The 25,100-nt window shown below is 35.0% G+C and overlaps 2 protein-coding genes across 2 annotated transcripts; both read left to right on the top strand.

Moving 5' to 3' along the window:
- Positions 1-12,029: 12,029 nt before the first annotated feature.
- LOC123639709 (olfactory receptor 6C2-like) lies at positions 12,030-12,968 on the top strand. The gene has a single exon (XM_045553768.1). It carries the CDS (start codon positions 12,030-12,032, stop codon positions 12,966-12,968), a length of 939 nt encoding a protein of 312 aa, XP_045409724.1.
- An 8,014-nt stretch (positions 12,969-20,982) lies between these two features.
- Positions 20,983-21,921, top strand: LOC123639712 (olfactory receptor 6C2-like). The gene is given in 1 exon segment (XM_045553772.1): positions 20,983-21,921. A coding segment is annotated over 1 exon segment (939 nt).
- Positions 21,922-25,100: the final 3,179 nt, after the last annotated feature.

The raw sequence follows: 25,100 nt of genomic DNA, 5'->3' as shown, positions 1-25,100 counted from the left end.
AAGCCACATATGACAAACCCACAGCCAACATTATACTGAATGGGGAAAAATTGAAAGCATTCCCACTTAGAATTGGAACCAAACCAGGTTGCCTTTTATCACCACTTCTATTCAACATAGTAGTGGAAGTCCTAGCCAAGCAATCAGACAATAGAAAGAAATCAAGGGCATCCAAATGGGGGTAGAAGAGGTCAAATAATCACTCTTTGCTAATGATATGATCTTATATCTAGAAAATTCCAAAGATTCTGCCATGAGACTACTGGAATTGATAAACAAATTCAGCAAAGTCTCAGGTTAGAAAATCAATGTGTACAAATCAGTAGCATTCCTATATGCCAACAACAGTCAAACTGAGAATCAAATCAAAGACTCCATAGCCTTCACAACAGCAACAAAGAAAGTAAAATACCTAGGAATATATTTAACTAAGGAGGTAAAAGACCTCTACAGGGAGAACTATGAAACACTGAGGAAGCAAATAGCAGAAGATGTAAACAGGTGAAAAATCATGCCATGCTCATGGACTGGCAGAATCAACATTGTTAAAATGTCTATACTACCCAAAGTGATCTACAATTCAATGCAATCCCTATTAAATTACCAACATCATTTTTCACAGATATAGAAAAAATAATTATACACTTTGTATGGAATCAGAGAAGACCCCACATAGCAAAAGCAATTTTAAGCAATAAAAACAAAATGGGAGGTACTAATTTGCCAGACTTCAAACCATACTACAAGGCTGTGGTTCTTAAAACTGCCTGGTATTGGCACAAGTGCAGGGACACAGACCAGTGGAACAGAACAGAAAATCCAAATATAAAACCATCCTCATATAGCCATCTAATCTTTGACAAAGCAGACAAAAACATACTCTGGGGAAAAGATTCCTTGTTTAATAAATGGTGCTGGGAAAATTGGATAGCCACATGTAAAAGACTGAAACAGGACCCACAGCTTTCACCTCTCACAAAAATCAAATCATGGTGGATAACAGACTTAAACCTTAGGTGTGAAACCATTAGAATTCTAGAAGAAAATGTAGGAAAGACTCTTACAGACATTGGCCTAGGCAAAGAATTTATGAAGAAGACCCCTAAGGCAATCACAGCAACGATAAAAATAAATGAATGGGACCTGATTAAATTAAAAAGCTTCTGCACAGCCAAAGAAACAGTCATGAGAATAAACAGACAACCTACAGAATGGGAAAAAATTTTCACATACTACACATCAGATAAAGGACTGATAACAAGAATCTATTTAGAACTCAGGAAAATCAGTAAGAAAAAAATCAAACAACCCTATCAAAAAGTGGGCAAACGACATGAATAGAAATTTTTCAAAAGAAGATATAAGAATGGCTAGCAAACATATGAAAAAATGCTCAACATCTCTAATCATCAGGCAAATGCAAATCAAAACCACAATGAGATATCACTTAACTCCAGTGAGAATGGCCTTTATCAAAAAGTCCCAAAACAACACATGTTGGCATGGATGCGGAGAGACAGGAACACTCATACACTGCTGGTGGGACTGCAAACTAGTGCAACCCCTGTGGAAAGCATTATGGAGATACCTTAAACAGATTCAAGTAGACCTACCATTCGATCCAGCAATCCCATTATTGGGCATCTACCCACAGGAACAAAAGTCATTCTATAAAAAAGACACCTGTACCCGAATGTTTATAGCAGCACAATTCACAACTGCAAAGATGTGGAAACAACCCAAATGCCCATCAATTCATGAGTGGATTAGTAAATTGTGGTATATGTATACCATGGAGTATTACCCAGCTATAAGAAATAACGGTGATATGGAGTCCCTTTTGTCCTCCTGGATAGAGTTGGAACCCATTCTATTAAGTGAAGTATCCCAAGAAGGGAAAAACAAGCACCGCATGTGCTCACCAGCAAACTGGTTTCCCTGATCATCACCTAAGTGCACATTTGGGAATAACACCAATTGGGTACCGGACTGAGGTGGGGGGTGGGGGGAGGGGATGGGTGTCTGCCTACATGATGAGTGCGTTGCGCACCGTCTGGGGAATGGTCACGTTTGAATGTTCTGACTCGGAGGGATGGGGGTGGGGGAGGGGATGGGGGTATAACTACATGACGAGTGCTGTGTGCACTGTCTGGGGAATGGACACGCTTGAAGTTCTGACTCGGGGGGATGGGCGGGACATGGGCAGTGTATGTGGCCTGAACTTTTGTACCCCCATGATGATAAGCTGAAATAGAAAAAAAAAAAAAGAAAGAAAAAATGCAACTCACTCTCTCCCTTCTTTCCCCAAACATATTCTACAAATACATGTTCACACATAGCAAAATATTCATATGCACGTGTATGCAATGCAATAAAATATTAAAATACAAAAAAACCCATATCAATAATTATGTTAAATATAAATGATCTAAACAGCCCCTAGAAAAAGGCAGAGCTGTCAAAACTGATTTTTAAACATGATTTAAATATATGCTATCTGCAAAAAATTACATCAAATATAATAAGATATAGGTAGTGAAAGGATAGAAAAAGATAAACCATGCAAATACTTACTGAAAAAAAGTTTGAGGGCTATAGTAACATTACACAAAGTATGCTACAGATCAAAGAAAACTATCAAGGATAAAGTAAGACTTTATAATGATTAAAAGACCAATTCATTAAGAAGCCATAATAATCCTATAGGTTTATGCACCTGTTGGGGGTTGAATTGTGTCCCCCAATAAAAGGTAAGTTGAAGTTTTAACCATCAGTACCACAAGATGTAACATTATTTGGAAGTAGGGTTCTTGCAGGTGTAACCAAGTTAAGATGAGGTCATTAGGATGGGCTCTAATCCAGTATGACTGGTGTACTTATAAAAAGGACACAGAAACAGACACAAGCAGTGGAAAGATGAAGTAGAGACAGACACAGAGGGAGAAGATGGCCATGTGATAAGGCAGGCAGAGATTAGAGTGCTGTAACTGCAAGCAAAGGGACACTAAGGATTACCAGACTACACCAGAAACTAGGAAAGAAACGTGGGAAAGATTTTCCCTCAGAGTCATCAGAAGGAACCAACATGCTAATGTCTTGATTATGAACTTCTGTTATCTAGAACTGTGACACAATATGTATCTGTTCTTTTTTTTTTTTTTTTTGAGACAGAGTCTCACTTTGTTGCCCGGGCTAGAGTGAGTGCCGTGGCATCAGCCTAGCTCACAGCAACCTCAAACTCCTGGGCTCAAGCGATCCTCCTGCCTCAGCCTCCTGAGTAGCTGGGACTACAGGCATGAGCCACCATGCCCGGCTAATTTTTTCTATATAGATTTTTTAGCTGTCCAAATCATTTCTTTCTATTTTTGGTAGAGACGGGGTCTCACTCTTGCTCAGGCTGGTCTCGAACTCCTGACCTCGAGTGATCCGCCCGCCTCGGCCTCCCAGAGTGCTAGGATTACAGGCGTGAGCCACCGCGCCCAGCCTGTATCTGTTCTTTTAAGCCACCCAGTTTATAGCACATTTTCATGGGAGCCCCAGCAAACTCATACAGCACCTAACAACAGAGCTTCAAAATACATGTATCAAAAATTAACATAACTGAATTGAAAACAGACAAATTTACAATTGTAACTGAAAAAGTAAATACTTTTCACTCAGTAATAGAAAATCAACAGGGATATAAAAGATTTCAACAACCCAGTAATCTGCTGGATCTAACTGACATTGATAGAACACTCTAAAAATAATAGCAGAAAACATAGAAATGTACCTATGGAGGTGTGGGACAGAGGCAGGCTTTCTGAACAGAAAGAGTCATAGAAGAGAATCAACCCCTTAACTATTTATACAAGCATGAACAAATTTCAAGCTTAACTTTGAAACATACACCCATGGTTTTAAAAATAAAATAGCCTTAGGAAAAGCTTAAAATACACAAATGATTTTTGAGCCATACATAAAGAAAGACTGAGTTTGTAGACTGAGTCTAACAGGGTTGATTACTGACTTAAAAAAATTGTTCACATTCTCTAATAGAATATAACAGAACTCAGAGTCCAAGCAATGTAATATTCACAGTGTCCAGGATCCAATCCAAAATTACTGAATACACAAAGAACCAGTAAAATGTTACCCATTCCAAAAGGTAATCACTTATTAAAGAGACAATCATTATGTGCCAAGTAAAAAATGACACAGACATTAGTATAATAACATAAGAACTTTAAATCAATCTATACAACTATACATTATGAGATAAAATAACACACTCAAAATAGATGAAAAGTTAAGAAACCTCAGAAAATAAATAAAAATATTTTTTATTTGTATAAATTTAAGGGGTATAAGTGCATCTTTGTTACATGGATATCTTGTGTAGTGGTGAAGTCTAGTTTTTAGCGTAACAATCACCCATATAATGTGCATCGTACTTTTTAAGTAATTTCTCCTCCCTCTTTCCCCTTTCACCCTCCTACCATTCTGAATATACAATGTCTATTATTCCACACTCTATGTCTGTGTGTATACATTATTTAGCTTCCACTTATAAGTGAGAACATGCAGTATTTGACTTTCTGAGTAGTTTCACTTAAGATAATGGCCTCCAGTTCTGTCCATGTCGCTGCAAAAGACATGATCTCATTCTTTTTCATGACTGAACAGTATTCTCTTGTATGTGTGTGTGTGTGTGTATACACATACATATATATACACACACACATACATATGTATCACAAAAAATATATATTTTTAAGAGTAAAAATGTTAGAAATAAAAAATGCAATATATTAATATATCTGAAAAAACTAACTCTCTTAGCTTAATAATAGAGATTACAGAAGAGAAAGGTAGTGATCTTGAAATTAGAACTAGAGAAATTATGTAATCCTTACAACAAAATAGAATATTAAAAAATTACAAGAGATTCTTCTTTATTGAAATGAGAAAATATTTACATGCTTTTTATTCCAGTTTTTTTGAGATGTGTGTTTGTTTAATGTCAGAGTGCAAAATTTTGGTTACATAAATTGCCTTTGCACAGCCTGAGTCAGCACTACAAGCGTGCCCATCCCCCAGACAGCAAGCACTACATCGCTTAGGTATGAATTTACCCATCCCCTTCTTCCCCCTCCCACCTGCCTGACACCCTGTGAATGTTACTTCCCATATGTGCATATTAGAGGTGCAATGTTAAAGTCTAGCCTAAGTGTAATTTGCATTCTAGAAGAAGAGAACAGAAAGAATAGGGCAGAAAAAATATTTAAGTAAATTATGGCTAGAAACTTTCCATATCTTGGGAAAGAAGTAAATTTATACATTTAAAAAGCTTGATAAACTCTCAAATGTAGTAAATAAAAAGAGAGTCATACCTAGACATATTATAATCAAAGCACAGAGAAAGCATTTAAAAAGTGACATATAAAATAAAATTAAAATATAAACATTCATTTATATGAATAATAGAAATATAAATTTTAAAATATAAAAATAGAATATCACAAATAAAGAACAATAAACATTAAAAATTATAAAAGTCTGAAAGTTTATTCTATTATACAAAATATCAATAGTAGTTATCACTTTGCCTTTTCTACTGTTATAAGAAAAGTAAAAATTTGGAATATAGAACAGAAAATATTATCTGATTTTTGTCTCTCATTATCCAAATAGTTATATTTACCTTAACCATTAATTCTGTATTTTACAGGATTGATAAATCAGAAAAAGAATTCTTTATCGTCTTACAAATACCTAAAATGATGTTGAGATTTTAAAAAAGTGTGCCTTTCCTTGTAAGCTGATAGTTATTGTGGCATACCTAGTCTCCTTCTCATGCTAATGTGGATTAAATAAGTCCCTGAGGACACTTTCCACTTGCTGCCTGATCTGTGCCCTACCCCAAAGTGTATTAAGTCTATTACACAAGAGATTTATTACTAATGTTTGAGATAGGGCCACCAAGGACGTATTTTTTAATTCCACTTATTTGAAAATTGGACCTAATTTTTTAAAGGCAATTTTGCAAGTGAGAAATATATTCCTCTGCCAGAAAAGAGAAGATCAATTTTTGCAACAACAGTAAAAGATGCTTTCCTTGCCATTTTAACTATTTGCTTTACAGTTACAAAAAGGAAAGGAAGTATTTACTAGCCTCAGTGGAGGCAGGATTTCTGGTGAGAAAATCTTCACCTTCTGTGGAGGGTGGAAGATTTAGTGAAAACTGCATTTTGCAGAGCTCTGCGTGAGTATGAGTGTGGATTGATAAGAATAAGCAATCAGAGCCCATCTACTTACATCCACTATAAGATATTCCTGGATTATCTTTTTCACTCCTGACAACTTTGGAGTTCAGCAAACATCTGAGGCCACAATTATGAGAGAAGTAAGTTTTTTTATGTTTTTTCTTTTTCTATTTTGAACTCTCTAGAATAATGCTTTCCTCTGAGGAAAGTATCTATAAAAATAACTAATATAATCTGTTATTTTGTTTTATATTTTATGAAATATTTCAACATGACTTCTGAAGTGTAGCTTTTTAATGTGAGTGACAAATATATGATAGTCACTGACAACCTATTTGTACATATCTATACAATGAAAGGTCATCTAAATGTACTGTAATTTGAGGGGGACACCCCTAAGCACCCTCTGCCACAATCTCATCCTCACTTTAAATAAAACTGCATATAAAATATATAATTTTTCCTCCATTGAGTGACTTATTTGCTAATGTTTTATCAATTGATAACCCTGCCTCTAATAGTCTTTCACATTTTAATGCAAACTCAATTTTTAATCTCTGTATCTAAATCAGTGTCAGTATCATGACACTTCTCTTATGAATGTGGAATATTAATTATTGAAAGAAAACAGTTATGGGTTTGAAAGGAAAGGTACTGTGTCAGCTCATGTAGGCTAAATGACTTATCTCATGAGTTAGAGATCTGTGAATTCAGATGACAAGAACTGAGGGGAGGTGCCTGGGCTGCAGACTAAATGCGTTTCTATACCACAGTTGGAAATGCTGTGGTTGTCCCTTTATGAGCCTAAACTGATGTCAAGGTGGGGAATCTAAATTATAGGCAGACTCTGACCTTTCTTTCCCTTATTTTGGTTTCTAAAAACAGGTTGGAGCTGATATTTGCCCTTCCCTAGTTAGGAAAGAAACATTTTAAAGCAACCAAGTGAAATTTCATGTCAGAATCTAACTGGAACCACTAAGAATTATGCCTTTTATTTCAGCAATAAAGGAAAATAACAAAGTATCTAGATGATGATTGAAGATATAAAATATTTGAGTAGCTGTTAAATTAGTAATTAGATCAAAAAGAGGACCAAATACAAACTAGCTATTGACCCAAAAAAAGAGTTATAAATTATTGACATTTTTATTGTTAGTCTAGGAGAGAGGTCAGCAAACTACTTCCTGTGGGCCTTATTTTATCTGCAGCCTCTTTTTGTACAGCCAGAGAACCAACAACAAATTTTCCATTTTAAAGGGTTTTTGTTTTTGTTTTTGTTTTTTCAAAAAATGAAGAAGAAGAACATGTAGCAGAGATCCTATGTGTCTTCTAAAATTTACTATTTGGTCCTTTATAAAAAAAGTTTGTGGACCCTAGTCTAGGATATAGCATACTCATGCTAAAAAGCATATCTTAAAAGAGAATGTAAATTTCAGTAAATGAGAAAGTAGATTGCTTGTTCTGAGTAAGAAGAGTAAATGTAAACTTTATTTATTTTCCAATAAAATTTATTCAGTACTTGATAAACTTTGAGTAGTACTAGTTCCTGTGGAATCTCACTGAATAAGACACAGTGAAATCTCAATAAAATTATATTCACATATTTAGTGATATCATAAAGATCAACATAATGTGATAGAGCAGGCAAAAAAGAGAGGCATCTAACCTGGACAAGGAAATTTTAGGAAGCTTTTTCACTGGAGATTACAACAAAGCCACAAAGGGGAAGGAATATCAATATTAGCCTAATGAAGGTAAGGATGAGATGTGAAGTCGTTGTTGGAGAGAGTTATAGCAGGACACAGACTGCACTCAAATGTGTAGATATGTTGTTGTTTGGGATTGTAGAAAGCTAATGTCTTCCTTTGGTGGAAAGATTCTGAAGAATTGTTTCATACATAAATATTCCTTTCTAATAATTGACATCATTATCTTACAAGTGTAATCTCAATGGTCAAAAAGTCCACACATTTCAGGTCTTGTTAGTAGATGTTATGATATTGACGTTTAGATAGACTCCATGCAATTCAGCTATCACTAATTAAAATTAATCTATAAAATCTAACTGTGCACATTAATTTCAAATGATATTCTATTACTTATCAATGGAATAAAACTGACAACATCACAAAAAATATGGTGGAAGAAGCACAGATGATTGGAGGAGAGTAAGTACCAGACAAATTATTCATGTGAAGATTTGTCACAACATACTGCCTGGCATAGAGAAAGCACGTAGCAACTGTGGTTTGCCTTTTTTCTTTCCTTTTTATTTTGTTAAATTTTTAATTATGAAATAATTTTACATAAGATTTGAAAAGAGAATACAGACAGTTCCCGGATAACCCTCACCCCTAATCTTAGCATTTTACATAATCATAGTACAATTATTAAAACTAAGGAATTAACATTGATACAATACTAACAACTAAAACACAGACTTTATTTGTATTTCTCCAATTTTTCCACTAATGTCCTTTTTCTACTACAGGATCCAATTCAGGATACTACATTGTATGTAGTTAACATGTCTCCTTTAGTCTCTTCCAACCTGTGACTCATCCTCAGGCTGTCCTTGTCTTTCATGTCCTTGATATTTTTGTAGAGTACTAGTAAGATATTTTGCACTTGTCTGAAGTTTTCTCGTGATGAGGCTTAGGTAGTAGATTTTAGGGAAACAATATCACAGAGAGGATGTGCCTTTATCACCAAAACATATGAGTGTACATGATGTCAAGATGTCCTATTGCTGCCAATGTCAATATTGATAACTTAGTGAAATTGGTGCCTTTCAAGTTTCTTCACTGTCCATTCACTACTTTTCTCATTTAATACTCTATTAATCAGAAGTGAGTTACTAAATCCAGCCCACATTCAGGGGAGGTGACTTCAGTTCAACCTCCTGGAAGAAGGAGTATAAAAAATTTGTAGACATATTCCACAGTAATTAATAAATGTTGAGGGGAAGATATTTAGCAACTGTGCAATATCCCCTAATTTTTTTAATCTATTAGGGGACCTCACCTACAGCTATTATTACCACTGTGAAGATACTTTTCTTTCTATATTTATTAATCTGACCTCTTCTTTAAGGAAGAATTGTCCCTTCTCCACAAATTTTAATTTATTCAGCCATTGTTTTTATTTTTATGAAATCATTGGTAACTATTGTATTCTTCAAGTAATCACATAGTTCAGCCAACGGCAGCCAATGAGCCAAATGCATCTTGAAGCCCGTTTGGTATAACCCACAATGAAGAATTTCTTTTACACAGTAAAGATAAGAAGAGGGAGGATGAAGAGGACAGGAAGAAATATGAGAAACAAAGACCTTATGTGGACTATAAACCATAAAATATTTACTATCTAGATTTTTGCAGAGAAAGTTTGCCAATTTCTGGGCTTTAATCAATCTGGTTTATTATTTACGATGTTGCACAAATTTTTCCAGATTTGGATATCGTATCCTTTTCATGTGCTGTCAATTTTTTTGTTTATTTTGTAACTATTTTCTAGTACCACAATATAGTTTATGCTCTTTCAAATTTTCTCTGCCCTTGTTTTATAATCAACCTATCTCTAAAGGGCCCTGGCTAATAGTATTTAAAAGCCAAGAATTGGGCATTAAATGTGCTTTCTGGGACTGAGAAAGATACATGCAAGCATACTTGTAAATGCACACATACCTACTTTCAATATCTATTTGTACACATAGCAAAATCCCACTGGGGTCATTCTAGCATTCGTCCTTTACTTTTTTGCTTGTTTTTAATAGGGAACACTGGATAAAGAGTAGCTATGGGGCTGCACGGATTTTTAAACATGTTGATTCTGAGATGTTTGTGAGACTTGCCTAGTATTCAAGTAAGTATGTGTCAATAGCTCAGAATAGAAATAATGTCTCTAGACAGAGACTTATGGATTACAAACCTTTAGATATTCATGGGATTCATACAAAATATCAGAAAACATGTATCTAAGTGAGAGGAGAGGCTTGGAGAGATCTTTATGGATCAACAAAGGTTTAGAAATGAGATGAGAAAACCATGTGTTATCATAAAATATAACTGTAAATCTGATAAAAGCATTACTTGGATAGAATAAATAATAGAGATTTAATCCCTCTTATTTCTACTATTCTAGAAATCTAGAATTAAGAAAGAGTGGTCATGTAGGGAAGATTCCATGTTCATAACAGTACTGTCTTTAATGTCGATAAATTGTGATAAATAAATGAATTGGAATCTATTCAAAAATGGATTGCAGCAATGAAAATGAACTACTTCTCTGCATTACAATGTCAACACACATCTGGAACAATATTCGGAACAATTTAACTCATGTAAAAATTTTAAATGTTTAAGGATATATACATAGTTAGAAATCGATAAAGAAAAAAGAAATTATTTTTAAAAATCAAGATCTGGATTAGCTCAAAGGAGCAGGAAGAAGGCCATCATCACTGATGAGCAAACAGGGGTTTCAAGGGTTCGGCCTGTGGACTATTACTTGACCTGACTGATAACTGCAGTTTTATTCTTAATTAGATTATATGAACTGGACAGATATGTTTTATGCATTCTCTAGATCATAGTATCTTACAAAAATTTTTAAAAATTAGAGTAGAGAAAAGAAACTAGTGTCAGAGTTGTCTGCATATAGACTTATACTTAATGGTTCAATAGATTTTAAATGGTATAAAAATTAAGAGTTATCAAGAGTACAATGCATCAGTAAGATCAACTAAAAAGAGTATATTGCCTTTATGGAAGAGGATATACTCAATAATAGAGGGTTCAATAGAATATGTGTGGCAAGTCTAGGTTATCATGGATTGAGGACCAAATGATTGGTGAGAGGTAAAACTGTCAATGTAGATGAAATGAAGCAAAGAGAATAAGTGCAATTTGGCAATGACTTATAACATGTACTTATTTTTAGTTTGGTTATAATTAGAGTGAACTTGATAATCATTATAAGTCTTATCTAAAAATAATGAAAACATAAACAATCAAGATGCTATTCTTCAACATTCTTTAGTTTGTACCTAATGATTGCTTTATGCAAAACTGTAGCATATAAATTATTTATATGCCACACATGAAAGCACCACATTCTATGTCAGAGTGAATCTAGAATATAAGTCAATTATTAGGGTAGAAATTTAGAAATAAATAGCAAAATTTGAGAGCAATGGTTGTTACTTGGATGACCCTCCTCTGATGCCAAAAATAAAATAACCTCCTAGTCATAACAATGAACGAGAACATTGAAATACTATACACAAGGCCTTCAGACTGTCCAGCTGTCAAACTTAGTAACTATGTTTTTCCATTTAACAGGAAGCAACATGTCAAGCAGAGTCATTGGATTCAACCTGTGAGTAGTGAAGGATTATTAGCAACAACAGGATGTTATAATACTCATCAAACTATACCACACGGGTGATCTTTTTCTATTCCTATAGCTTAACTTATTTCAGAAAAAAATGACACAGAAAAAATGCATAAAAAGATGTGAGAAAGTGCAAGAGGCTATAAAATATGAACTGTAGTACAGATAATATTTAAAGAAAACATTCTCTTAACAAGGCATATAATGTACATTAATAAAGCTGAATCAACCAGAATTTTGACAAGAGTCATTACTAAGTTAAAGAAGAAAATGATTATTGTTTGCAATGATTGGATTTGGTAGCCAAGGTCTGTGAGATTTCATGCAAATGTTCTCAATTCAATGTCATTTGTGTTTGTCAAGAGTTATTAATAGAAGTATAAGTCAGTGATGAGAAACCATACCTCATTAACTACATTCATACTTCTGGGACTTACAGATCATCCTCAAATGCAGGTTCTGGTTTTTATATATCTGTTTGTCTCCTACATATTGAGTATGACTGGGAACCTGCTCATCATCACACTCACTTTACTGGACTCCCACCTTAAAACCGCCATGTACTTTTTCCTCAAAAATTTCTCCTTTTTAGAAACTTTATTCACCACAGTCTGTATTCCCAGATTCCTATATAGCTTGTCAACTGGGGACAAGACTATTTCCTATGATGCTTGTGTTGCTCAACTATTTTTTGCCATCTTGTTTGGAGCTACGGAATTTTTTCTCCTGGCCGTCATGTCGTATGATCGTTATGTAGCTATCTGCAGACCCTTGCACTACGTGACCATCATGAATAGCAAAGTCTGTGGATGGCTTGTTACCTGCTGTTGGATAGCAGGTTTGCTGGTCATATTCCCACCACTTTGCCTGGGCTTAAACCTGGAATTCTGTGACAGGAATGTCATCGATCATTTTGCCTGTGATGCTTCCCCTATGTTAAAAATCTCTTGTTCAGACACATGGCTTATAGAGAAGATGATCATTGCCCTTGCTGTGCTCACCACCATCATGACACTTCTGTGTGTAGTCCTGTCCTATATATATATCATCAAGACCATCATAAAGTTCCCTTCTGCCCAGCAAAGAATGAAGGCCTTTTCTACCTGCTCGTCTCATATGATTGTGGTTTCTATCACATATGGTAGTTGTATTTTTATCTATATCAAACCTTCAGCAAAAGATAGAGTAGCAATTAATAAGGGTGTTTCAATGCTTAACACGTCAGTTGCCCCCATGTTAAACCCATTTATTTATACCTTGAGGAATAAGCAACTGAAACAAGCTTTCACAGACTTAATCAAAAGAATTTCATTGATCTCAAAGAAGTAAAGAAATGTTGAAGTTGAGTATTCAATATATCAGAATATACCAGGGGGCCTTAAGTGTATAGTCTTATATCTTTAATTATTTTATCTCTTCCTTGTCCCCAGTATATTCTTACTATCTTGATTATAGCACAGTTATTATTGAATTAAGGATCCAAAATTATCTTTTCACTTTTTTTGTCATTACAAATAGATTTTCTCTCCAGTGACATCTCTCATCAAGAACACATGTGATCAGATTACCAGGATAATTCAAACTATTACGCTTAAGCATTAAAAAAAAGTAGAATTATTTAATTAGCAGGAAGAAAGGAAAGGGCAATAGGACCCATTCCTTCTTCCAATTCAAACATCCAAATGATTCCAGAAAAGAGCACATATATTAGTACTATTCACAATCAGAAACAAAATAATTTTTGAAAATTAATAAAACCAGAATAAGTTAATACAAAATGAAGAGGAACAGATACAAGTTTAGAAACCTGGAGACATTTAGCTAGAAAAAGAAAATTTTAAAATTCCAAGATTGGGCATTCAGATTCATTGGATTCTCTCCAAAGTGAAAGACCAGAACCTCTGCATGAAATGATAACCCACATGGCAGTGATCTGATAAACTCTTATTGAAACAATAAAGCCACCTTTAGGATGGCAAACCAAGACCAGTACTGAAATATGGAATAAAATGTAATTCCTTAATGCAGCTAAATTAAACCAACAGGAGGCAGCAAGTCTCAGCTAAATGAAAATAATAACATATCAAGAACATCAAAGCAGCAAAATATTTGGAAGCTTTGAGTTAGAGAATAGAAACCAAATAGGAAATTGTAATTATTTTCCTGAAAAGAATAGATTCAAGATTAAAGAACAAAAATGTAAACTTTGCTATTTCTCAAAGAAGGTTTTTCCACATTTGGTTATTTTATTTTTCATGACCTTTCATATTTCTCATTGATGATTTCTGTGATGCAAACTAGAATGTTTTTGACTTTCTAATTTTCATGTCTAGACTTGTGTTCATGGTGTCACTTCTAACAAGGATTTTCTTCCCTGCATTCTTCCCTAGCTCTCTTACGTACTCTAAGCCTGCATTTGGTATCCCTCACATATGCTCTTGTCACATTCTGAAGAGTTAGCTACAGCCAATAAATAAATCACCTCAAAATCAGTGGCTTCAAACACAGATTCTTGGGGTAGCTCGGTGTTTATACTGACCCGGGGAGCAATCAGCTGATCTCAGCTAGGTTTGTTCACAGCACAGCCGTCATGGATGGCTGTGTCGTGCTGTCTAGTAGGGCTTCACTCACAAATTGAGAAGTCGGATGGTTCTTTACTGAGACTATTGAGCCCTCCTCCAGATGGTGTTTTATCCTGTAGGTCAGGGGTCCCCAACCTATGGTGAGTTATATAATTATTTCATTATTTAATATATTACAGCATAATAATAGTAAAAATAAGGTGCACAATAAATGTAATGCACTTGAACCATCCTGAAACCATCCTCCCTGCCCCTAGTCCATGGAAAAGTTGTGTTCCATGAAACCATCCCTGGTGCCAAAAAGGTTGGGGACTCGTTGAGCCTAAGAATACTGAGTTATAGAAATGCCCCCTGTATTTCTGGAGACAAGATTTGATTTCAGAAGTCACATAAGGCTTTGCCTTAAAGAAAAAAGAAATGTGTTAGTTCAAAAGCTGCCTGGTCTCAGGAGGGCGTCTCCTTGGTCAGTAATAGCTGCACTTCAAAGAGACAGCTGTAAACTGGGCCTATGGTTCTCACCTGTTTTGAAAGACAAGACAGGCCTCTTCCTAGAGCCATGGGTTGCCGGAGCTGGCAAGGACCCCCGGAGGTGAGAGTTTATCAAAGAGATATGCTAATGCCCAAGCCGGGCCCAGAAGGAGCCAAGCCTGGCCCAGAAGGAGCCATGCGGTTAAAGTAGTTAACACAAAGCACAGCTCATGTTGACTTATGAAATCATCTCTGTCTCCAAGAACACAATCACCGGAGCCAAGATGTCTCTGTTTTTTGCTAAAGTAATAGCCTTACCAGAAAACTTGGAAGTTTGCCCCAAGAAGATTTTACAACTCATTGTTCCCCTAGTTAGAGTTAGTTAAAGGATCTGTAGCAGCCTTTTAGAAGACTTTGACCCTAAAGCAAACTGCCTATTAGTATAATACCTGTGTGGATATTAAGTTTGGGAGATATTTCTGGCGAGAGGAAATATCCCCATCCGGATACCCTCCTTTTATCTATTTTCATAAACCTTTACTTTAAAAACTATATCTTTGGCTCTGTGTATTATTATTATTATTTCTGTTTCCTACTATTTTTTCATCCTTTGCAATGACCCCTGCCTGAGAGACCCGATCGGAAGAAAAAACCTCTTTGCTGGGAGCGTAGCTAACTCCCTGCAAACTGGTGTAGTCAACTTAGAGACCTGATCGGAAGAGAAAAAAACCTCTTTGTGGGGAGCGTAGCTAACTCCCCGCAATGGGGGTACAAATGTTTAGGTTACATATATTGCCTTTGCCTGCCCCCTGAGTCACAGCTTCAAGCGTGTCTGTCCCCCAGAAATTAATGCCAGAATGTGACAAAAGAAAAGGCATCAGTTTGATTATGTGTATGTTAAACCATTTTAACTGGCAAAAGATACTACTGAAAAAAATTGATAAGTCAAATAATATGGTTGAAATTAAATGTATAACAGGAAAAAAATGTATAACAGGTATATTAGTGGATGATTTCTAAAGTCTACAGAAAGCTCTTGTAAATTAACAACACAAATACAAGATACAAACAAAAATAAGCAAAAAATAGACAATTTAGAGAACATTAAATCCCATTTTGTAAAGAACATAATTATCGGCTGCATCAGTTTGTTTCATGCCAAATAAATAAATCAGTTTCATACCAAATAAATTAATATTGAGATATAAATTTATACCAATCAAACTGTCAATATTGAAAGGAACTTTTTAACTGGTGTTGAATGATATCATAAGAGAAAGGCTACTATCCTACAGAACATGTGGAAATTTAAATTGCTAAAGTTTTTGCTAATCAATCAGAAAAACCTACAAAGCACCCATGTACTTTGAGCTGGTAATTCCATTTCTGGGACTCTTCCTCACAGAAATTACAGCACCAGTCTCACCATCTGCCACCTGAAAATTTTAGACCTTGCATCTCTCCCAATGCTGCTTCACAGGTTCTGAAGTTGGATTGTGTGTCCCTGAGAGTTTGAGCACCTTTTCATATTTTTATAGACTGGATTTGTAGAAGATAGGACATAAACTGTCATCCTTTCTTCCTTTTTCCATTAGGTTGCTAATTTTCACATATGTTTCTTATAAATCTCTAGTAATTCTTCTTCTTATGAAGGGTCCCCTGGATATCAGGCAGTGGAGTAGGCTATGATATGGTAACCAATGATCCCAACCTCTAAGAAGCTGAAACATTCAAGCTTTCCACCAGATCTCTTTGTGGCCTCAGACTGATAGGATGGAAATCACTGCAACACAGCTGGTCATTTTGGAAGGAGGAATAAAAGGGCAGTGAAGCAAATGCCAGCTCTTAAATCTTCTCAGAAGTGACACAAATGACTTACACTGACATTTCTTGGTCAAACAACTGGGAGAGGCAACTTTTCCAACCTTAAACAGTAAAAAGGACCTGCATTACCAAACCTGAAGTGACCTTCAAGCTAAACAGCAAGGAGCAGAGCCATGGATGGCAGAAGAACCCCCAAACCAAAGCCTCCCAGCAATCTTTTTCTCCAGGTTAAAACCTGAGGACAGACGGTCTCATGCATCAAATATGTACTTTATACAGTCTCCAAAGAAGCTCTTAGAGATGTCCAGAAAGTGGATGACCTGATTAAGACCAGGCAGGAAAATCAAGGCAGACATCTGTGGCAAGTTGTGATCACAAAGGGCAACACATCAACAAAGGAGAGAGTTGAATTAGGAAAAAAATTAAATTTGAGCTCAAACCATATTTCAAAACTGATTATAAAAGAATGGAAACTATTCAGGAATAAGGCCTGAGGACTTTAATGTATGTCAGAACATGCTTCTCCCTGGTGAGGCTGATGAGCTGCAGTCTGGAGAGAAGCCTGATGACATACTGTCATCAGGAAATCTCTCAGCCATTGTGAGCATCGTAGCCAGCATCAAAAGATTCAAACTGGGCAGCAGGCTTTTGAATGTAGTGGACAAGGGAAAGCTTTCAACAAGCAGGAAACATTCTGCATACATAAGAGAATTCATATGGGAGAGACCCGCGTAAACATAATAAATATGACAAAGCTTGTGATAAATCAGCTCTCATTGCCCAAGGGATGACCCAGGTGGGAAACAATCATATAAATGTAACAAATGGGGGAAAACCGCTTGTGAGATATCAATAATCTTGAGTCTTCATAGAGCTTATTTGGAGAGAAACATCATGAATGTCTTCAAAGCGAGACTAATTTCTGCAAAAATATAAACAGAACTTACTTCAGAGAGCTCAGGAGAGAAAACTTTTGAATGTAATTCTATGTGGTAAAACTTTCTATAAAAAGTGAACCTCACTAAATACCAGAAAAACACATAGGAGAGAAACCTATGAATATAGTAAAGGTAAGAAAATTTTTATTAGCAAATCAATCCTTATAATACATCAGAGAACACATACAAGGGACAGGCCCCATGCATGTACTGAATGTGAGAAATCCTTCTGTCATCAGGTACACCTAACTGTTCATCAGAGAATCCACAGAGGGAAAATACCCTATGAACATTATCAATGTGGGAAATAATTTTTGTGAAGGCAGTCCACACTGTGCATATGAGAACACACACAGGGGAGAAACTCTGTGAGCATAAAGAATACAGAAAACTTTTCTGTGGGAGGGCAGCCCTCACTGTACATCAGAGAATCACATAGGACAGAAACCCAATGAATGCAAAGAATGTAGAGACATCCTATGAATATAATGAATGTGGAAATTCTGTCTACCATAGGACAGCCCTCACTATACATCAGAGAATTCATACAAAAGAAAAACCCTATGAGTGGAATCAATGTGGGAAAAAACTTTTGCCAGAAGTCACACCTCTGCAGGCATCAGAGAATTCATATAGGGGAAAATCGTATATGGCTTCAAAACTCGTTCTCTTTTATCTTAGAAACAAAGTTAGCCTGCATTTCTCAGCCCGCCTTTACTATGGGCAAGATGATGTTACTGAGTTCTGGCCAATGGAATATGAACACAGTGATGATCATTGCTTCCAGGCTCAGCCTACAAAAAACAAACTTCCATTCAGTCCTTCCTGATTTCTTAGACCCCTGTGGCTGATGTGCATATGAGTCCCCTTAGCCCCCACTGGTTTGAAAATTGCCAAAATACGTATACAGCCAACTTTACTAACAGTGAAAAACTGGAAAAAACAGAAATTTATATTATGTCATAAATTAAAGTGTGTTTACATACATAAAAGTCTATGCCTTTTATTGTGGTAAAATATACATAATCTAAAATTTGCCATTTTTAAATGTACAGTTCGGTGGCATTAAGTACATTTACATTCTTGTGCAACCATAAAAGCCTTTTTTTTATATCCATTATAAGATACTGAAATAGGGAACCAGCAGGCTTTGCTCAATAAGGAGTTATAAGATTCAAACCAAGGTCTCTGATAAAACAAGAGACAGCAGAGAAAGTGGCCTAAACCAGCTAGAACCCAAATAGCAATGAAAAACGACCTCAGGTTACCCTCACTGCTTATTATACCCTCTTTATAATGTATCATTATAGTAAAAGAAACTCCCACCATCACCATGACAGTTTACAAATGCCATGGCAACTCCCAGAAGTTACCCTAGATGGTTTAAAATGAGAAGGAACTCTTGGTGCCAGGAACTACTCACCCCTCTCCCAGAAATCTTATAAATAGTCCTTCCTCTGCTTAACATAAAATTAAACAGAAGGTATAAAATAAGACCCCCAAAATCACAAGGTGTTATTCTTTGTTGCTCTGAGAGATAGCTGCTGCTCTGTCTCTGGAGCTAGCCTTCCTTCTGTTTCTTTCTTACTTCAGTAAACTTACTTTTGCTTTACTCTGTTGGCTCACTCTTGAATTCTTTGTTGCACGAAGCCAAGAACTCACTTGGCATTCAGGCTAGATCCCAGTTTTGGGGTGCACGTTCCTGTATCAATATGGCTGAAAAATTGTATGCACTCATGAATAATATCTATGACATAGTTAGTTGGTGTATTTGGAGAAAGAAATATCTCAAAAATAAGGTCTGGAATGTAAGCGGTAGCCTTATGTAATTGTATAAACGCTTCCTTTTTTATCTGATTAAAATTATCCAGTGATGATAAATGATTCATGTAATATCATAAAAGATTCCATTTATATAACAAAGAATTAAAGTTTTCCAAATGCCTTAGTAGATGTGCAAGTTTTAAAAAATGAGCTGTGTAATTTAAATGATATAGTTGTCTTTCTGACCTGTGTCAAATGCTGCTGTAACATTCTCCTAATTCCAAGGACACAGTCCCCAATGAAGTCTGCATTACTTGATTTTTTGCCAAACTTCATTACTCAGAAAATTAATTAATGGCTCTTGAATGTAGGTCACCAAGGACCATTTGTTTTTTCCACTCAGTGGCATTTTTGGCAAATTATAAATAAAAGTCATGTTTGATATTATAAAAGCATTTCTCTCTGTCCTGATGATTTAAAATATCATCTCTTCCATCAGTAGATAGGGATCCTAACATTATAATTTCAGTGATGGAGATAGTAAGAAAATATTTGGAATCTTATAATAGCACTAAGCCCATCATGAGGAAGGCTGTCCAATTTGTTGAAGGTGGAAATCATAGAGAGCTCTGTGCATTCCCACACATGCCAGTGAATATGAAGACATAAATACCTTTATAAAAACAATAATTTTAACATTGAGCTCTTAGTATTGCTTTGTTTGAAAAACCAACAAAAACTCTGATACACTAACAGAAGAGTAAGTATGATAAAGTTTGTCTCTTTCATTGCAATATTGTAGGTTATATTTTACTCTGGAAAATAAAATGGATTTAAGTGATAAGTTATTAATTTTTAATATATTCAAGATATATTTATAAGGTACAATTTTTTTAGAATGAACCCCCCTTGTACAGGTAAATGTCATTGTCTGGGAGGTTTTTATGCATGAGATAGATCATTAAATCTGCATTTAACTTAATATAAAAATTATCCATGGTAACTTTGGCTGTAAATTCAACCTCAAATTAAAAATAAAGTATCTTTGTATACATAGATGTATATAAGCATACCCTTTCATCTCCCTAGTAAATGTAATAATATATTGATCAAAGTGCTAACACCACCTCATTACAGATTTTTGTATTCATTTTGAACATTTATATGAAAGATAAAATAAATAGAAAATAATTACACTTTAGTGCTATTCTATTTATTAACTTCTATTATGTAATAGATTATAAAACCTTGGAGAAAAGCATATGTATTTTGAGAACTGACTAATGCTCAAAGTTTGAAGGACTAAGATTTCACAGTGGTGCGCACATCACCTGAGTAATTAGGGGAACACATATAAGGAAGGTAGGAAAGCAGCAGCAAAACAAAAACACCTGTTTTACATCTCAATTTGATATAAATAGTTGATAGCTATTGAATGAGACCCTAATTATATGTTATATATTACTATTGTTTTACAAAAAGACCGAAAATATCAAGAAAAGATGGGAAATCAAGGGTGAGATTCTGCTGTTTAGTTTGTAAATAGATACCTTGTTACCTATAAAATTAAACTTTTTCAGCAATCTACTTAGTCATATGGGCTAAACAGAAAATAAACATAAATGTAGAAAACAAAGAATGAAAGGGAAAGAAAGAGAGAGAATATCAAGAATAAAAGCTCAAATATGTTAAAATTTTAGGACAGTTGAAATGATCTCTAAAATATCTCTGAATATCACATATAGATTCAAGAGACGACAGCAGTCAATGATGAAAAATGATACAGTAACAACGTTCATTCTTCTGGGACTCACAGATGACCCTCAGCTGCAGGTCCTAATTTTTATCTTTCTATTTCTCACCTACATGTTGAGTATAGCTGGAAACCTGACCATCATCACACTCACCTTTGTGGATTCTCACCTGAAAACACCCATGTACTTTTTCTTAAAAAATTTCTCCTTCTTAGAAATCTCATTCACATCTGCTTGTGTTCCTAGATACTTATATAACATAGCAACAGGTGACAAGGTCATTACCTATAATGACTGTGTCATCCAAGTGTTTTTTACTGACCTCGGTGGAGTAACAGAATTTTTTCTCCTAGCTGCTATGTCATATGACCGCTATGTGGCCATCTGCAAGCCCCTGCATTATGTGACCATCATGAAGAGCAGAGTTTGCAGGATTCTCATCATCTGTTGTTGGATGGCTGGTTTATGCATAATAATCCCTCCACTTAGCCTGGGTTTAAGTCTAAAATTCTGTGACTCTAACATGATTGATCATTTTGGTTGTGATGCATTTCCCCTGGTGAAAATCTCATGTTCAGACACATGGTTCATGGAACAGACAGTTATCATCTGTGCTGTGCTGACCCTGAATATGACTCTAACTTGTGTAGTTCTGTCATAAGCTTACATCATCAAGACAATTTTTAGATTCCCTTCTGTCCAGCAAAGGAAAAAGGCCTTTTCCACCTGTTCTTCCCACATGATTGTGGTTTCCATCACCTATGGCACGTGCATTTTCATCTACATGAATCCTACAGCAAAGGAAGAAGTGACCGTTAATAAAGTAGTTTCTCTGCTCATTTCTTCTATTTCGCCTACATTGAACCCATTTATTTATACCCTGAGAAACAATCAGGTAAAGAAAGCCTTCAAGAACGCAATCAAAAGAATTGCATTGCTCTCAACTAAGTAAAAGAAAATCTTTTTAAAACATCTCACAAGAAAAAGATACATGGCCACAGACACTTTATTTTTGAAGTTTATATCCATCCTTGTAAGTAATATATAATTGAATTACTTTGATGTTCTCAATACTTCTTTAAACTAGCTTCCACTGAGTCCTGCTCAAGCCATTTTTGTATCTTTACTTTTCAAACCAATGTCTGATAGTTTTCCATGTCATTAAGAAAACATCTAAATAGATTTCTCAAATTATCATTTTAAAATAAAATTAACTTTATAGTATTAAATTTTAATATATAATAAAATTCATTACTCAGGAAAATATAGGATAAAGTTCTTTGTACCTCTTCTCCAATATACACAATAATATTCAAACATATGTAATAAGAATAATTTTATGTAAAAAATCTAAAATGGATGAGTTTATAGTACATGTGGAAAGAGAATAGTAGCACTTTCAATATTGAGAAAATAGAGAAAAAGTTACTATTACAAACACACAGACATGCTGTATAAATTTTAAGAAATTTTTTTATCTATAGCTGAAATCACTGAAATGTTATAAGTAAAATGTGTCAAAAATAAAGATTCAATTAAAAGTCGAGCAATAATCTATAAAATGACTGGTGGATGCTCAGAAGATCACACACTGGGAATGGGAAGTCACATTATGGATTTCAAAGGCTTAGGTTTAGAGTCTCAGAATCAGTGTGGTGGAGCATAATATCCTAAAGTCAGAACTGTGAAATTGTTGCACACTCATTGAAAGCTTGAATTAGAAAATCATGCCCATTTCCACAGAAAGATTATAATTTTTTTTCTGGAAAGCATTATCTGCTACTTATGGAGCTATGAGTCAAGGGAAAAATAATCCCAAGTATACTTGATTGCCTGTGCCTACATAAGCATTTACAAAAACAAATGAAGCTAAGTGCACATATAGGAATAACATTAATCTGGCAGGTGGGAGGGGGGAGGAGGTGATGGGTGTATATATACATAATGAGTGCGATGCGCACAATCTGGGGGATGGACTCGCTTGAAGCTCGGACTTGGGCGAGGTGGAGGGGCAAGGGCAATATACGTAACCTAGACTTTTATACCCCCATAATATGCTGAAATAAAAAAAAATGAAGCATTTTACAGTCTAAATTCTCTCATAACAATCTAAATTGTTAGATATAAAAATTGAAAAATCCACACAATATAAGTGATTGGAAATTAAGGTATTCACATCAACTTAACTAACTGCCATCTAGAAAGCAGTGAAATGCAGACATGTCATTGCAAATCATTTGAAGTACTAAAAAAACTAGTCTGAAAGAATTCTATTTTAAATGTATTCATTATTTACAAAAATATAAACTAGACCAAAAGAGAGGAACTTCTGCTTATCCTAATAAATGCAAGAAATAAAAAATAAAAGTAAAATGGAAAATGTAACTTACTAAAAGTAAAAAATGAAATCTATTAAATAACTTCAAGAAATTCAAGAGCTAGCTCTTTGAAAAGTCCAAAAGCATATATATATTCCACTCCAATTGATGTAAATGAGTAAAACACAGAAATGTTCAATCTTTTTTTTTATTTCAGGAAATTAGGGGGTACAAACATTTTGGTTACATGTTATGACTTTGCCACATCCCAACCATGCTTTGAGACGTGCCCTTGCCCCCACTACAATGCTCACCGCGTCCATCAGTTGTGAGTTTATCCACCCCCAAACCCCCTACCTCCAAATAATATTACTACTGTGTGAGCACCTTAGTGTTGATCAGTCAGTGCCAGTTTGATGGCAAGTACATGTGGTGCCTATTCCTCCATTCTTGTGATACCAATTTAGAAACACCTCAAAGAGCTACAAGTAGAACTACCATTTGATCCAGCAGTAGCAGTATTTGGCATCTACCCAAAGGAACAAAAGTCATTCTAGAATAAAGACATCTGCACTGAATGTTTATAGCAGCACACTTCACTACTACAAGGATGTGGAAACAACCCAAGTGCCTGTCAATCCATAAGTGGATTAATAAAATATGGTATATGTATACAATGGAATACTACTCAATTATAGAAATGTTCAATATCTTATTGAAAGACCTTGGACATGAAATAATAGAAGGAAACAAAATACTCAGGTTAAGTGTGCAAAACAATACATAAAATTGTTGCATTTGAGTGATTATAAGTTCTCATTTTATTCACATTTTGCTTTTCTGAAGTGGAGCTATGCCACGCAATGGGTAGCAGCTATCATTTTCAAATAGGCCAGGAACATATCTCTTATCTGTTACTTTACTGTATAATTCATACTACAATATAGAAAACTCCTAATTTTTTTAAATTAGAAATACAATTAAAAATCAATATAGTGAGTCCAGTCATTAAATTCCTCCAATAGTGAACAATTCATTTATTTTTCCTAAATTATCATTATGAAGGCACGTAAATACACTTATTTGATATGTTTCAATGTATTCTGGTTATTATCCTATTGATGTTCAAATTTGCCTATTTTTGACCAATGAGCCTTTTCAAGTTTGTTTGAAAGTCCTGTTAACACAAAACGAATAATCTTTCATACCTCCCTGGTTCTTTTGTATGACAAAATGTTCCAGGCCCAATAGCCTCTCAAAGAGGTCCAAGTCCCATTCTCCTCTGGAAAATATGTTACCTTACATGGCAAAAAGGACTTTACAGATATAAGTAAGGATCTTGATGAAGGAGGGAGATTATCTGAGATTATCAAAGTGGGCCCAAATTAATTATAACAGTCCTGATAAGGGAAAGAGAGAGTCAGGAAAGTAAGAGAAGGACATGTGAAAATACAGCCTTGCTGACCCATTTTAGACTTCTCACTTCCAGAATGATAAGAAAATAAATTTGTGTGTGTTAATTTGTTACAGCAGCGACAAAAAAAATGATACAACATTTCCTGCCCCTAACCTAGACTAAGCCACTTGTCCCGGGGACCTGGTTACTTGTAGTTGGAAGTAGTAGAAACTGTAACGTGTACACTTGTTGCTTATCGCTATTGAATATGTAATATTTAAAACTAATAAGAATGGTTTGAAATGTGAAAGCATGTTCCAAAACTCATATTATGCATCATAGTGCACCTCTATAATTATTGTTGTAATAGTTAATATAATTAGATGAAAAAAGCAAGTTATAGCTGTAAATAATGGA

The sequence above is a fragment of the Lemur catta genome, chromosome 6 (assembly GCF_020740605.2).
Source record: "Lemur catta isolate mLemCat1 chromosome 6, mLemCat1.pri, whole genome shotgun sequence".
NCBI lineage: Eukaryota > Metazoa > Chordata > Mammalia > Primates > Lemuridae > Lemur > Lemur catta.
The sequence above is the reverse complement of the archived record's forward strand: the minus strand, read 5'-3'. Positions and strand labels throughout refer to the sequence as shown.

Excerpts from the sequence above, each read along its gene's own strand:
- LOC123639709 (XM_045553768.1), top strand. The coding sequence starts at position 12,030 with ATGAGAAACCATACCTCATTAACTACATTCATACTTCTGGGACTTACA.